Raw genomic sequence first — 14,218 nt, 5'->3', positions numbered from 1 at the left:
AACACTACTACGGACTTGAGGAAATTTCCAAGGGGGGTCACCAAATGATTTCACTCAACAATTATTGGCCCTACTTTGGTTTTCTTTCTTTTCCCACTCTACAATCTTATCCCAGAATTAATAGCAAAACGTCCTTTCCAGATAAAAGGCAGACTAATAGAGACTAATCCATGAAAATCTAAATAAACTTCTTTATAACTTACATATTTATGGTTTGTAAAAAAATTCGATTCAGATCGATTTCAATGCATATTTCGATTTACTCGCTAAACTAATTAATTCAACAAACAGATCATTCAAAATTATTCAAACCAATTCAAAATAATGTTTAATTTAAAAATGGAAAATATGATAAAACTGAACATGTTATATTAAGATAATTAACAATTTCATTCTTGTGTTGAGCATTAATGATACCAAAATTTTTCAACAAAAAAAAAAAAAAATGATACCAAAATTTAAAAGATAAACTATATATAGATATCTTTATTTTATCTGGTTGAAGAGAAAAAAAAAATTATAAGATAGAATGGTTATTTTATATTAAATATATGTGACTACAAACAAAATACTGTAATTATCATGACTTTTTAATTTAAGGCATATTTATCTTCTTCGTAAATAAAAATATTTAAAATTCTGATAAAATATTTTTGGTACAATCTTCTGAAAATTATTTAAATTCAAATTAAATTCTTATCGAAGATGATAAATAATTCACCTTTTTTATATTCGTTAATAAAAATTTTAAATATTTAAATTTTATCTTACATATTTTAATAAAAAAATTTCACATGTTTTAAATTCAAATTTTTTCATCAATCTCATATAATCATTATAATTTTTTTAATTTTTATATAAAATATAATAAATAAATAATTTAATTTTTTTAAATTTTAAAATAAAAAATAAAAAATTATTTTATAATAATATTTTATTTTATTTTTAATAAAATATCTTACTTCATCTTGCGTAACCAAACGGGACGTTAGAAATATACAATTGTCCTTTAACTTAAGATAAATATTTATTATTCAATGCTTTTTGTCCAATCCATAGTGGAAAAGGTGATAATTTAGGAGCTGTAGCGGCACGTGCAGGCCTGCCACACACTAAAGCGAAAAGCGGGGGAATCCAGATCCGACGACCACAACAAATCTTTCGTCGTTTGGACCGGGAAATCCCAAATCCAATCCAACGGCTATACACGCTCCCGGAAATCCCACCCTGTAGATCCCCATCCAACGGTCCATGTTGAACCTGCCTCCCTCTGCCCATTACTCAACTATATATCGGTAGGAAAACCAGGTCCTAACTTCCATTTTCACTCTCCCTCGAGACTCTGACCTCTCTATCTCTGTGTGTGTCTCTCTCTCTCTCCCTCCCTCTCTGAAAGTTACTGACTGCTCGTATTCAGTTGCTCTGCTAGCGTGCGCCACCGGGATTGATACTGTATTATCGTGTGCTGCTTTCCCTGAGATGTCGCCGGCGGCATCTGGAACGACCTTGGTGATTAGAATCTCGAGGTATAGGAGGGCCCACTAGGGATAAGAAAGAGAAAAAAGAATTGCTATCGGACGGCGGGGATCGAAGGGACGAATCTTCTCGGGACCCACTTTGAGGAGAGGAATGGACGGCCAGAAGAGCCAGGCGAAGCTCACGAGAACACAGTCCTCACTGCTCCGGTCCTCTCCGACCATCAGATCGTCCATTCAAAGTCTCTCTTCGGTCACCGAGGAGGACGCCATCGCACCCTACCAAGAAGACGAGGAGGAGGAGAAGTTGAAGAAACCCAGGAAATCCGGTTCTACCCCCAGAGCCGGGTCAACCCGGTTCGTCAACCCAGTCCTGGCCATGGCCTCGTTCTCTTTCTTCACAATCTTGTCGTTTTTGTTCTTCCTCTACTTGTTTTACCTGAGAAAGGAAGAGATATACACTTCTGAGAACCTCCTCTTGGCTCTGATTTTCATCGCGGTGACGCTCTTCTTCGCGTCCAAGAACAAGGGTCTGATCCACCAGACCATACTGGTCCTCAAACACTCGTGGGACGAAAACGCGAAGAGACTTGGGCTATCGAGGACCAACTCGAAGCCGGTCCAGTGGTTCATCGGCGACCCGACCGTCCAAAAAGCGACGAGGAACAAGAAGATCATACGGGAAGGCGTGGAGTTCTACAGCAATGGCGACTTCTACGAGGGGGAGTTCCACAAGGGTAGGTGTAATGGAAGTGGGGTGTACAATTACTTCGTGAATGGGAGGTACGAGGGGGACTGGATCGACGGGAAGTACGATGGGTACGGGATTGAGAGCTGGGCAAGAGGAAGCAGGTACAAGGGGCAGTATAGGCAGGGCCTGAGGCATGGCTACGGGGTTTACAGGTTCTATACTGGGGACTCTTATGCAGGGGAATGGTTCAATGGGCAGAGCCATGGGGTCGGAGTCCAAACCTGCTCCGATGGGAGCTGCTATATCGGGGAGTTCAAGTTTGCGGTTAAGCACGGTCTCGGCTGCTACCACTTCAGGTGAATTCCTAAATCTAATTTCAGGTTTCTGGGAGTCCTTTGTTTTTCTAAATATGTGCGAAATTACTGAATTTGATTTTGTTTTTGCTCAATTCTTGGTTTTTTGTGATTGATAGTTTTTGACGTTATCTTCGTGGGAGTTACCATATTTGAAGCGTTTCATGATTAATAGAACAGTGAAATTCTGATTGGTTTCTTCGATGTCCGTTTTTATGAAAGATCGGATCTTTTAATTGATTTGTATTGGTAATCATGGTTGTCTCGAAGATATGAAGACGTCCAATGGGTTATTTTCCCTGAATTTGGCTCATGGTTCTTGGGTTTGGAAACGACCTGATAGATCTGACTACTATGGAAATATATGCCCGGCATTGACTTTGAATCGATGTTTATTTGAAATTTATGGTGTTTCTTCTTAGCTTTTGAAAGTTTCAATCTTTTGAACTATTGGGGTAACCGCGAGCTCGGTTTTACTCCTCTTTTTTATCATGCGTTAAGGTTGCTCGAGATTGATACGTAATTTTGCATTGGTGCTGAATTGGTCGGCAACAAAAATAAAAAAAAATCGATCCATCAATTTTCCTTTTTTTTCTCCAAACTTTGATGTTGTTAATACTACTACTGTCCTTTTGATTTTCTTTTAACAGTGAATGTGATTGTGTTGCAGAAATGGAGATAGATATGCGGGAGAATATTTTGGAGACAAAATTCATGGATTTGGGGTGTATCACTTTGCAAATGGTCACTGTTACGAGGGGTCGTGGCATGAAGGTCGTAAACAAGGCTATGGAATGTATACCTTCCGAAGTGCAGAGACAAGATGTGGTGAATGGGATGCCGGTTCCCTTAAGCACCCTCTTCCCCAACTAACCGATGCGGTCCTTCGAGCTGTTCAGGTACCTACTAATTATTGCCATTGACATCCCAATTCACTCATGTTCATTCTTAACAAAGCAAAACTTCTTTACCTCTTTTTGTTTCATGAAATTGCAGGCTGCTAGAAAAACAGCAGAGAATGCTATTAACCTTACCCGAGTGGATGAGCAGGTGAACAAGGCAGTCATGGCTGCAAATAGAGCAGCCACTGCTGCTAGAGTTGCTGCTGTGAAAGCTGTTCAGAACCGAATGGATGGGAAATTTTGCGACACTAATGTCTCTGAGTCTGGCTTTGTTTGAGAAGCGTAAATTTCACTAATTGTTAACGTTTGGGATATCAGTTGTAACCCCAGTGAGCAAAAGCTCATCGGAGGTTGAGGGAGAGAGTATGTTAGAGGTTTTCTCTATCACACTGCAACTTGTATATACCACCCCATGTAAATCAATGGAAGATGAGTTTTGAAGATCAAATGCTTCTTTCTACTCTGGTATTGTTTTCTTCTCTTTTTCGAGTGGTACTAAATTGAGTGGTTTCTTGTGGGGCATCTCATGCATGAAGCTCCATTATTGTGTTTGAAACTGCAATGATGAATCGTAGGTATATTGCCAGCTTGTCTAGCATCATCATAACGATCCAGGACGACGACACGAGAGCCTTATCTGAATATATTTTGAGCCTTTGATCACCATGTACCATAAGGAAAAATAAATAAATTATTAGTAAACCAGTATTTTTAAACACGTATTGAAATAGATCGATTAAAAAAGTACTGACATTGTTTTTATACATACAGTAGATCTCGTAACATGTGGCGTGTTGACACTATCCTTGCAAGTAAATTTTTTATCTTAAAAAGTAAAATGCTTTTGTGATTCTATCGAAATTAACGTGTTTGATGTGAATTATTATTATAAAAAATTAACATATCATATAAAATATTATGTAATTTATTTTTATAGAATTTTGTCGTGACCGTAAAACATTTGAAAAAGGGCAACTACCAATCCATGACACCATCCTAATGTATAGGCTGGGAGGATCCTAGTTTGTGATATGTGGCCAGATGCCTATCATAGTGCTTGCTTTTACCATATCTGTACAAAGAACCCCTTCACGAGGTCCCAATCCATGCCCATGCACGAGCTGTCGACATGAGCAACGTGAGAAGGCAACCACCATACACACTCCAACATAAAGTCCAAATAGCTACCACTAAAACCAATATCTTTAATTTTTTATTTTTTATTTTTTTATTTTGGATCCCAAAAGGATATTTCCCAACTTTATCACCATGTTTTAGTGTTTTTTCCCAACACAATTATACGAGTCGCGTAACACTTCTTCAAGCAAGTCCTATCATATTTACTATACATGGATATCTTCATCATAATGCGATATAGGGTTAATTATATTTTGTATCTATTTCTATTCTATACTAGATACTATTAAAAATCTATACTTTAAAGGATATATCCTTCTATTTGACTATGAGTATGTGTGTGTATATATATATATTATATAGGACGGCTAATAGATACTATCTATAACAATAGTCATAATTGGCAAACACTACCTAATTGATATAGTTTACATCGATGCCAAGTTTACATTAAACTAAGGCATCGTTCATTTTTATAAAATTTTTTATCTTATTTTATCTAATCATTATAATTTTTTTAAATTTTTAAATAAAATAAAATAAATAATTCTATTTTTTTAAATCTCAAAATAAAAATAATATTAAAATAAATATTTTAATAATATTCTTTTAATTTTTAATTTTTAATTTTTATCTCAATTTATTTGATCTTATCAAAAACAAACGCTCCCAAAAGCTAAGAAGCCATGTGCATGCCTTCTTCGTGCAAGATATGTTTGAGATCGATTTGTCAATATTTTTAATTTTTTACCCATAGCACATGAAAATGATGGTGGTGGGTGGGGCTAGTTTCTTGGTAAAAGGAAATATATATATATATATATATATATATATATATAAATTCTACTTTCGTGCACGCTGGATGCACAAGCTGTGTTATATCCATTTAAAAAGCCGAAAGGTAAAAAAGGATCTTTTTTTTGGTCCCTTTTTCTTTTGCTTTCTGTTTTAAGATGTCAAAGCCTACGTAAGATTCATTGATTTTTTTTGCTAGTTCTATTTATTTCAATTTTGGCAAACACCAAGACTCAAGTTTAGCCTTCTCCTCCAGTTTAAACTTCCAAGTTCCAACCACTCCACATGGACAAAAAGCCAACAAAAGATCATGCTGTGGAGGGATTGTACGTACAATGAGATGGCTTCTTCTGCTATCTTTCTTGACTGAAAGTTCAGTCCTCCATATGGGTTTGGTTCAAATGTCCCAAAAAAGGTATTAATACTACCTCAGCCCTGACGAAATCGGCCTCTTCTGTTCAACTTGTTAGTCTAATTATCAAATTGACCGATTTCAGAGATAGAAAGAGAGAGATTCAGATATTATTCTTGATCTGGTGTACAGTGTCTGGTAGCATGTTCTAACCATTACTGCATTAGACATCCACCCTTGTTTTGGTTATAGCTTGGGAGGATTCATTTTCTGATCACTGTGATCCTGTGAAAGAGAGAGGGATGCTTGAATTTAGTATAGTGTAATATTATATATAATTATAAAATGTATAAATATTATGTAATCGTTTTAAATTAATTTTTTTCATATAAATTATATATTTATTTATTTTTTTTAAATAATTATACGTCACTACAAATAATTTTTCACTTTAATATATATCTGCAGGCATTTGTTTCTTATTTTGGAAGCTGGATATGGTCAAATTTCTTGGGGTAATCCCAAGGAGTATTTGTAAGAATCAGACCACTACTCGTTAAATAAGAGCTGACACAACAAGGAAGCAATGGGCCCAGTTTTTATTCACCTTTTCTTTGGCTGGTGATTATTTTTAAATAATAAATTAGACTTTAGGCTTCGTTTGGATCATCAACTACTCTCAACTCATCTCAACTCATCATTACAATTTTTTCAAATCCCAACACAAAATATAATAAACAATTCAACTTTTTCAAATATCAAAATAATAATAATATTAAAAACTAATATTCTAACAATATTTTATCAACTCAACTCAACTCAACTCACTTTAATATCCAAACTCACCCTTAACTTTTAATAATTGATTTTAAAAAAATACTATAAATATAAAAAATTTATTTAAAAAAAAATTTATAAATTAACATGCCGATACATTAATAAATTTAATATTTTACATCACTTTATTTATTAAATTATTTATTATATTTTATAAAAATTTAAAAATATTATAATAACTCTATGATATAAAATAAAATAATTTTATATAATTAAACCAATCCTAAATATCTACAAAACTAGATGAAAACAGTATATATATATATATATATATATATATATATAAACATATTAAATTTTTGTTTCCACATTTTATAAGGAAAAAAAACCGTGGAGAGTAATGGGGGAACGGAAGCATGTCTGGTTCATGCATTTATTATTCCTTATCAACAAACATTTTTGGTCTCTTAGTCCCATCAATGTCTTTAATATTTTTTTCTTCTAATGAATTTTGTGTGAGCATAAATATTCATAACCTGTACCACTAAAACTGGATTTGTTCAAGGAAAAAAATTACTTTATCCACCCAACCTTATCGTTCGATTTGACCGCTGGTCAACGATCGTTTCGATATTTCTTTTGTAAAAGGATATTTGGGCTCGTTATTGCAGATATTACACCATTAAAATTAACAAACTCCAAAATTATATAAATGAAAACTATATATGTTAATATTTCTTGGGATAGAATTGAATAAAATATTATTAAAATATTATGTTTTAATAATAATATTATTATTATTATTTTAAAATTTTAAAAATTTTAATTATTTATTATATTTTATAAAAAAATTTAAAAAAATTATAATGATGATATGAAATAAGATAAAATAAATTAAAATTATTTATATATTCAAACGTAACAAAATTTAAGTTACATATGAATTAATTGTTGATAAAACATCACGTATAGAATTTAGATAATGTTAAGTTAGATTTATATAGTAAATGAGTAAATAATATATTAATCTATTTAATGAATCGGATTACAACTAATCTTAATCTATTAATTTTATATTAGGATGAATTTCATAAATCATATGAAAAAAAGAGATGGAGAATGGTGTCTTCTATTGTACGGATTTAAATATATTTAAAAATACAAAAAATAAGAATTTAATATTAATCAAATCCTAAAAGAATTAAAAATAAAAATCATAATCAATCAATTTTATCAGTCACTTCTATTACTATTTTAAAAAATAAAAATATTAATTCAACTGATAAAAGTAATTGATAAAAATCATGGATTGAGATTTTAATTTTTAATTTTTTAATTTAGTAATTAAAGGATTAAATAAAGTAATTGATAAAAATGACGGATTGAGTTTTTAATTTTTTTTATTTAATAATTAAAGAATTAAATATTAATGTATGGAAACTGATGTGGATCTTGAATTTAGAATCCAAAGTGTGTCTCGAATAGGTTTTTTATTTATTTATTTTATATATTTTTTTAATCATCATAAATATTTTTAAAAAAATAAAAAAATCACAACATGATTAAAAAATATTTTTTTAATAATTTAATAAAAAAAATTACATTTGTGACACATTTTGAGTCTCAAATTTGAGATTCAAAATATTTTCGATTAATGTACTGATAATTTTTTTATTTTTTAAGCATATTTAAATTATATAAAAAATAATTAAAAAAATAAAAAAATACATTTATGGTTACACTTTCTTTAATTAAATATCAGTCTCAGTCTCAATAAGAGTGTCCTTTCAAACAAAAATGTCAGTTATAGCTGATCTAAGACTAAATTGGTAACCAATGAGATTGAAACTTGTGTACAACTGCAGTACTGGCTCAGAAAGGTGTAAAGAAAGGATCCATAAATGCCCTGGCAAGGGGGGATTCACATTCACTTTCGGGTTTGGGCCACAAGTTGTGTAAATTCAGCAGTAGAAAATGATATGTGCCATGTGGCATGCGATGATTGTAAATGGATGCTAATAATGAAGACTCTAGGGAGCATAATTGCATAAGAACCACCATATTCAAGATTCTCTCTTTTTGCTTCGAGTTTAATTAATCAAACCATGATGTAAATTGGAACTTTGAGTTTGATTTTCATGAAAATGAAACAGGAAGATATGTCAGTACTCAGTAGTGGGGGGTGGTGGCTATCAAGCTTTGGGGTCTGACTCTGAGGAGGCCATAGCCCACCTTTATCAACCACATTTTGCATATATTTTCCTACAAAAATCAGAACTAGTTTGAAGTACCAAAAGTCATGTACTTTCAGATCAATTTTGCTTTTTCCATATATAAAAACATAAAGTCATCACTTGGTAAGTAGAATAAGAGGTTCTATATAGATTTAAAAAGTATTTTATTTTATTTTATAATTTTTTTAAATTTGTATATAAAATATAATAAATAATTTATTTTTTTCTCTTAAAATAATAAGAATATTAAAAAAAATAATATTTTTTTTACACTTAAATTTAATTTTTCATCTAAAACTATCTCATTTCATAATCCAAACCAACTCTAAATCTCTGAATCTGTAAATAGGATAGCTAAAAATTATTTGCAAAGGAGTAGGTATAATCTTTATAGGAAAATAAATTGTTATAACAATTCAAATTAGGTGCCTACAATTGTTCTAATATGATTAGATCGAGGTGTTGGTCCATCAAGGAAATGTGACAATATATATATATATATATAAATATAAAAGGAGGACAAACTAGCTAGGACTAATTAAATAGCGGAGATTTTTATGTTCTACTAGCCAATAGACTGCTATATAATTCAAGAGAAGACTCATCATGAAGGTAGTTTTGGCAGTTCTCGAAAAGACATCATGTCTAGGGTTTCATACTACAGTCGTGAGATGTTGCGGTTCAAAAAGATCTTCTCTACTACTTGGGATAGAAAAACCAATCGAGACACTTGATCATGCAATGCGGTGTCGCGAGACTCCCACACTTTTTTCAAGAATTAGTTTGGATGATAAGATGAGATAAAATATTTTTAAAATATTATTTTTTTAATAATATTATTATTATTTTAAAATTTAAAAAAAAAATTAAATTATTTATTATATTTTATATAAAAATTTAAATTTTTTTTTAATAATAATATGATATGAGATAATATGAGATGATTTTCATATCTAAACAAGTTCTTAGATAAACTTGTGTGATTCTCGTCCCTAGGATTAAATTGTAAAAAATTGTTGGACTGGTGAGTTATGGTAGGTAGAAATTACGTACCAAATGGTTACTATGGTTCATGCTTTCAACTTGTCTTCGACTCTTCATAGATAGTAGTATAAGAGAAATGTTAAGTACAAATTTTAAATAGATAAATTTTATATAAATTTTTTATAAAAAAAATAGATCACATTAATAAAAAATAATTTTTTTTTACACTTTTTTTTTAGGTATGGTTTGCTTTTTTAGAAAGATTTGTATAAACTTATCTATTTAAAATTTATAAAAATTATCTTTCAATTTAAAATAAAATATTGGGTGGTGTTTCAAGAAAAAAAGTTAGACATCATGTGTTTATCCCTAAAGATTTTATAAGGTACGTTTTCTCTAATACAATTTGACTTCCAAAACTCATATATAGATAGGCTAGGGGTTGTTGGGAAATGCAATTTTTAGATGTTACAACCGAACAATATTAAGCTGCATGCATATATATATATATATATATATATGTATGTATATTAAGCTGTCCAATTCAATGCTCTTTTGGGACTTTTAATGCAAAAATTTAAAAAAAAAAAAGAAAAAAGAAAAAGAAAAAGAGTCTCCTTATATTTTTTGTTTTCTTTATTAGAGAAGTTAAAAAATTAGTTGAGATGAGCGGCTTAATTAATTAATCACCTAATACAATCCTCTTTTTTGACTTTCCATGAATATTTCACGCTTTAAAAAAGAACGTGAGGTCAGGGTAGTTGATAGCTTGCTAGGGCTGATCAGTCGAAATACCCTCCACGTACGTACAACTCAAATCTTTTTAACACCAAAAATTTATTAGGGTGGTTGTCATGAAAATCTTTGTTTGACTTTCTCATACGACACTCAGTACCATTATTCAATATTGTGTCGATCGAGTACAAAAAAAATTAATATATTAATATATTATAATAATCTCATACACATAATAATAATGAATGTTTTCATACCCATTTTATATATTTGTCGCTCTCACTTTAGTCTTAAAATTCGGATAGAAACCATAAGAAATCTTATTTTTATATACACAGCGTTTGGTGTTTCAACACGTACAGTAATTAATGAGCTGTAACCCTCGTCTATACACACACACACACACACATATATATATATATATATATATATATAATATTTCATGTGTCAAAGGACATGATCATCATCATGTAAAGAAAATTAATTATATTCAAACACAGACCTTATAAATTTCTTGTTCTGTCTTTCTTTTTCAATTTGCATGTCATGATTCGAACACCGACTTGTTTGAATTTGATTCATCGATCGGTTGGTGCTACAGTTCTACTACGTACTACATGCGAATTAGAACCGCCGCCTTCTACTTCTTTCTCAAGAAATTTTCACTTTCACTCTTATAATTAGTAATAAAATTTAAGATTTTTTAAAAGACATCATACGTATGCCCTAAAATCAAAACTCTATTTATTAGTTTATGTGAAATTCTATTTACAGTCTTCATTTAAAGACTGTATATGCAGACCCTTTATTAAATAAAAAAAAAATATCATTTTAAAAAAGATAATTTTATAATTTTAAAGATAAACTTACCTAGACTTGTATTGCAGCCTTCAAGTAGAGACTATATCTAGCATTGGTCTTAGTTTATATGCCATGCATGTCTGTAAGTATTATATCCTGATCCACATCATTCAGTACTTGCGTGCATGTCTTGATGATATATATTAATATATATGGCCTTGCAAATAGATTTTTTCTGTAAATAACTATATATTATATGATCAACATTATATGATCATATGATAGTTTTTAAATATATATAAATAAGTATATATATATATATATATATATATATAATATATATATGACAAATCTATTTGACTATACAGTCTGTTATATACGAGTAAATTATTTAATCTTAAAGGAGAAATAGAAGTTGCGTGTTCGAGTCTTCATGATCATAAACGTTTATATATAATTATCAAGGGATATACAACTTCTTCACTAGTACTTGCTGATCAAGGGATAACTTGGAATGAAAATTGTCATGGATACCTTTATTTTAAAAGAAAAAACGTAATAAAGAAAAAACGCACAAAGGAATATTATTTGAGTCCATATATATATATATATATATGTATGAAGATTGATTAAATGGTGAACTATAATTAAAAGTTACTCAAATGACGGTCCAAAAAGACGTATATTAATTATATCACGAAAAAATGCGACTTAATTTGTAGGTGAACCAAGGCGTACGTAGCTTTGGATTCAAGTATTCCTATTTTCTTGTCCCTTTGAGTCGAGTCTATCGATTGAAAGATATTTATATATAGCTTCGTAGATCAAATTAAGGTCCTTGAGCCTTTTTTTTAAATGTTTAAATGAACCCAAAAAAGCAAAAGTTTTGAGATTACAAGAACATGGTCACTAATTTCTTACTTTCTCCTTTCAACTTTACACAATATAAACAATCTTTAGAGCCACCATGCATGACTCCAAAGTCTTTTTATTTATTTGATGTGAGTAACTTTCCAATGGTTAGGGTGGGGCTTCAAAAAAACAGATTGCCTAGTTATAGCTAGGGACCGATCTCCCTAATCAAATATATATAGACATAATATATATCACAAGAAAACTGTTTATTTGTGACTATTTATTTCCAATCAAAATGATTATTTCTTGTCAAAATGAATATGTTTTTATCGTAAATAGTCATTATCATCGCAAATAATCTGTCACAAATACTTATTTTTTTCTATGATCTTTAATTTGCAACCCAAAGATTTTCTTAGTTATGGGATACCCTTGAGATGTATCAATTTAGTCGTGCTTATATTAGAGCGAACTCCATCTCCCTTTTGTTGAATTATATTGTATGTAATAATGAGTTCTGTTATATACAAGTAAGGTGTGTAACACATGACACCATATATTAAAGAATCCATGATTATATTTTTAAAAGAATCAAAACGCCAATATTTTCTAAAACAAGTTGATTGGTAAGTTAACCTGCATATTGATATCATGTGTTATACTCAATTGCACTCCCAACACAAAAGTTTTGGTCGTGCATGGTGTGTGACTAACAAGTAATTGGATCAATGGTTTTCTTAATAGAGCATTAAATATTGGCTTTTGTAAGTTGTAATACTTCCCTTGGGAAATGATGTGCATGCATTTACTCCCTTTAATTTATGGGTGACTAATCATATATATATATATATAGGAGACAAAGTCATCGCAGTACTGGACACATTAATTCAATATCGATCCCCACATAAACATTGGTCACCTTTGTATCATGACTAATTGACAACATGTATATGCTATTAAATGGCGCATTTGTATGACTAAAAAGTCCACGTTTTTATTAGATTTTGGGCTGTCCATGGCGCTCACACACACATATATAAATATATGTATATATATATATATATGTTGATCTGTTCATCAGCACGTATCGTTCACATTAAATGCTTAACCACTGGCGCGACAAATGGAGTTGGAACATGTTGTTCTAAATTAATGCATGTCATGGCAAACAATTTCAATAATTTATCAAATAATTTGATGAATTCAAAATCGTTGACTCTTCACGAATGATGGGGGAAAGCTGTACTACAAAACATACATAGATTCTTCATCAAAATTTGCACAAATATCACTTTTACCCTTGCATGCATGCATGCAGTAGTACTTTAGAGACATAAATTAAGGAAATAATTGATATTGGGATCGAATAACAAAAGAAAAACAATGAAATTGGGGTTCTAACTTCTTTCTATTGGTGTGTGTATGGTATAATGAGGTTTGGACCAAAACTTTTTACGTGGGTTTTAGGCCCATTCACTGTGATGGGCTGATACCCCCTCAAACTGATCACTTCAAACTAAGACCGTACGTCAGGATATTGAGACTCTCTCTCTCTCTCTCTCTCTCTCTCTCTCTCTCTCTCTCTCTCTCTCTCTCTCTCTCCTTTTTATTCTTTTTTTCTACTCTCTACACATCCAAAAAATATAGATACAAAAATTATTCTCCCCCAGAGATTGAGAGATTGGATCATCTCTATTTTTTTTAGCTTTCTTGGAGTATATGCTCTGTTATCTATATGAAAACTCTTTTCATCTGTCACTATTTACCCTCCCACATCTCAAACCCTATGAAAAAAGTTATAAGTATGGAGTGTGAGAATAAATAGTAACTGATACGTAGAATTTCTTTATCTACATATGTAAGAGTGGATGATTTTGGCATGGTAACTGAGATTAAACGAGTATATATGATATGATGTTATAAGCCATTGAGTAGTTGGAGGAGAGAAATGTTATTATTCATCCTGATTTATTAGGCCAATATATCGCTCTGCATTTCAATAATTAGTTAAAATAGAAATTCACGGGATCAGAGTGTTCTGGCCGTGCCTCCAGATCAGTACTATAAATTCAAAACAAAGAATATACTCATTCTAAGGTGTTTGTTAGAGTTTATCCTCTGATCTAT

General features: G+C 31.0%; 1 protein-coding gene across 1 annotated transcript; it reads left to right on the top strand.

The window, feature by feature from the left end:
* The first annotated feature begins 1,332 nt into the window (after positions 1-1,332).
* Positions 1,333-3,836, top strand: LOC108988356. Its single transcript, XM_018961599.2, has 3 exons — positions 1,333-2,522; positions 3,190-3,418; positions 3,516-3,836. The coding sequence occupies exons 1-3, from the start codon at positions 1,630-1,632 to the stop codon at positions 3,696-3,698; spliced, it is 1,305 nt and encodes a 434-aa protein (XP_018817144.1). The 5' UTR covers positions 1,333-1,629; the 3' UTR covers positions 3,699-3,836.
* Positions 3,837-14,218: the final 10,382 nt, after the last annotated feature.

Source organism: Juglans regia, chromosome 13 (genome assembly GCF_001411555.2).
Source record: "Juglans regia cultivar Chandler chromosome 13, Walnut 2.0, whole genome shotgun sequence".
Lineage (NCBI taxonomy): Eukaryota > Viridiplantae > Streptophyta > Magnoliopsida > Fagales > Juglandaceae > Juglans > Juglans regia.
This window is presented reverse-complemented; position numbering and strand designations above follow the sequence as displayed.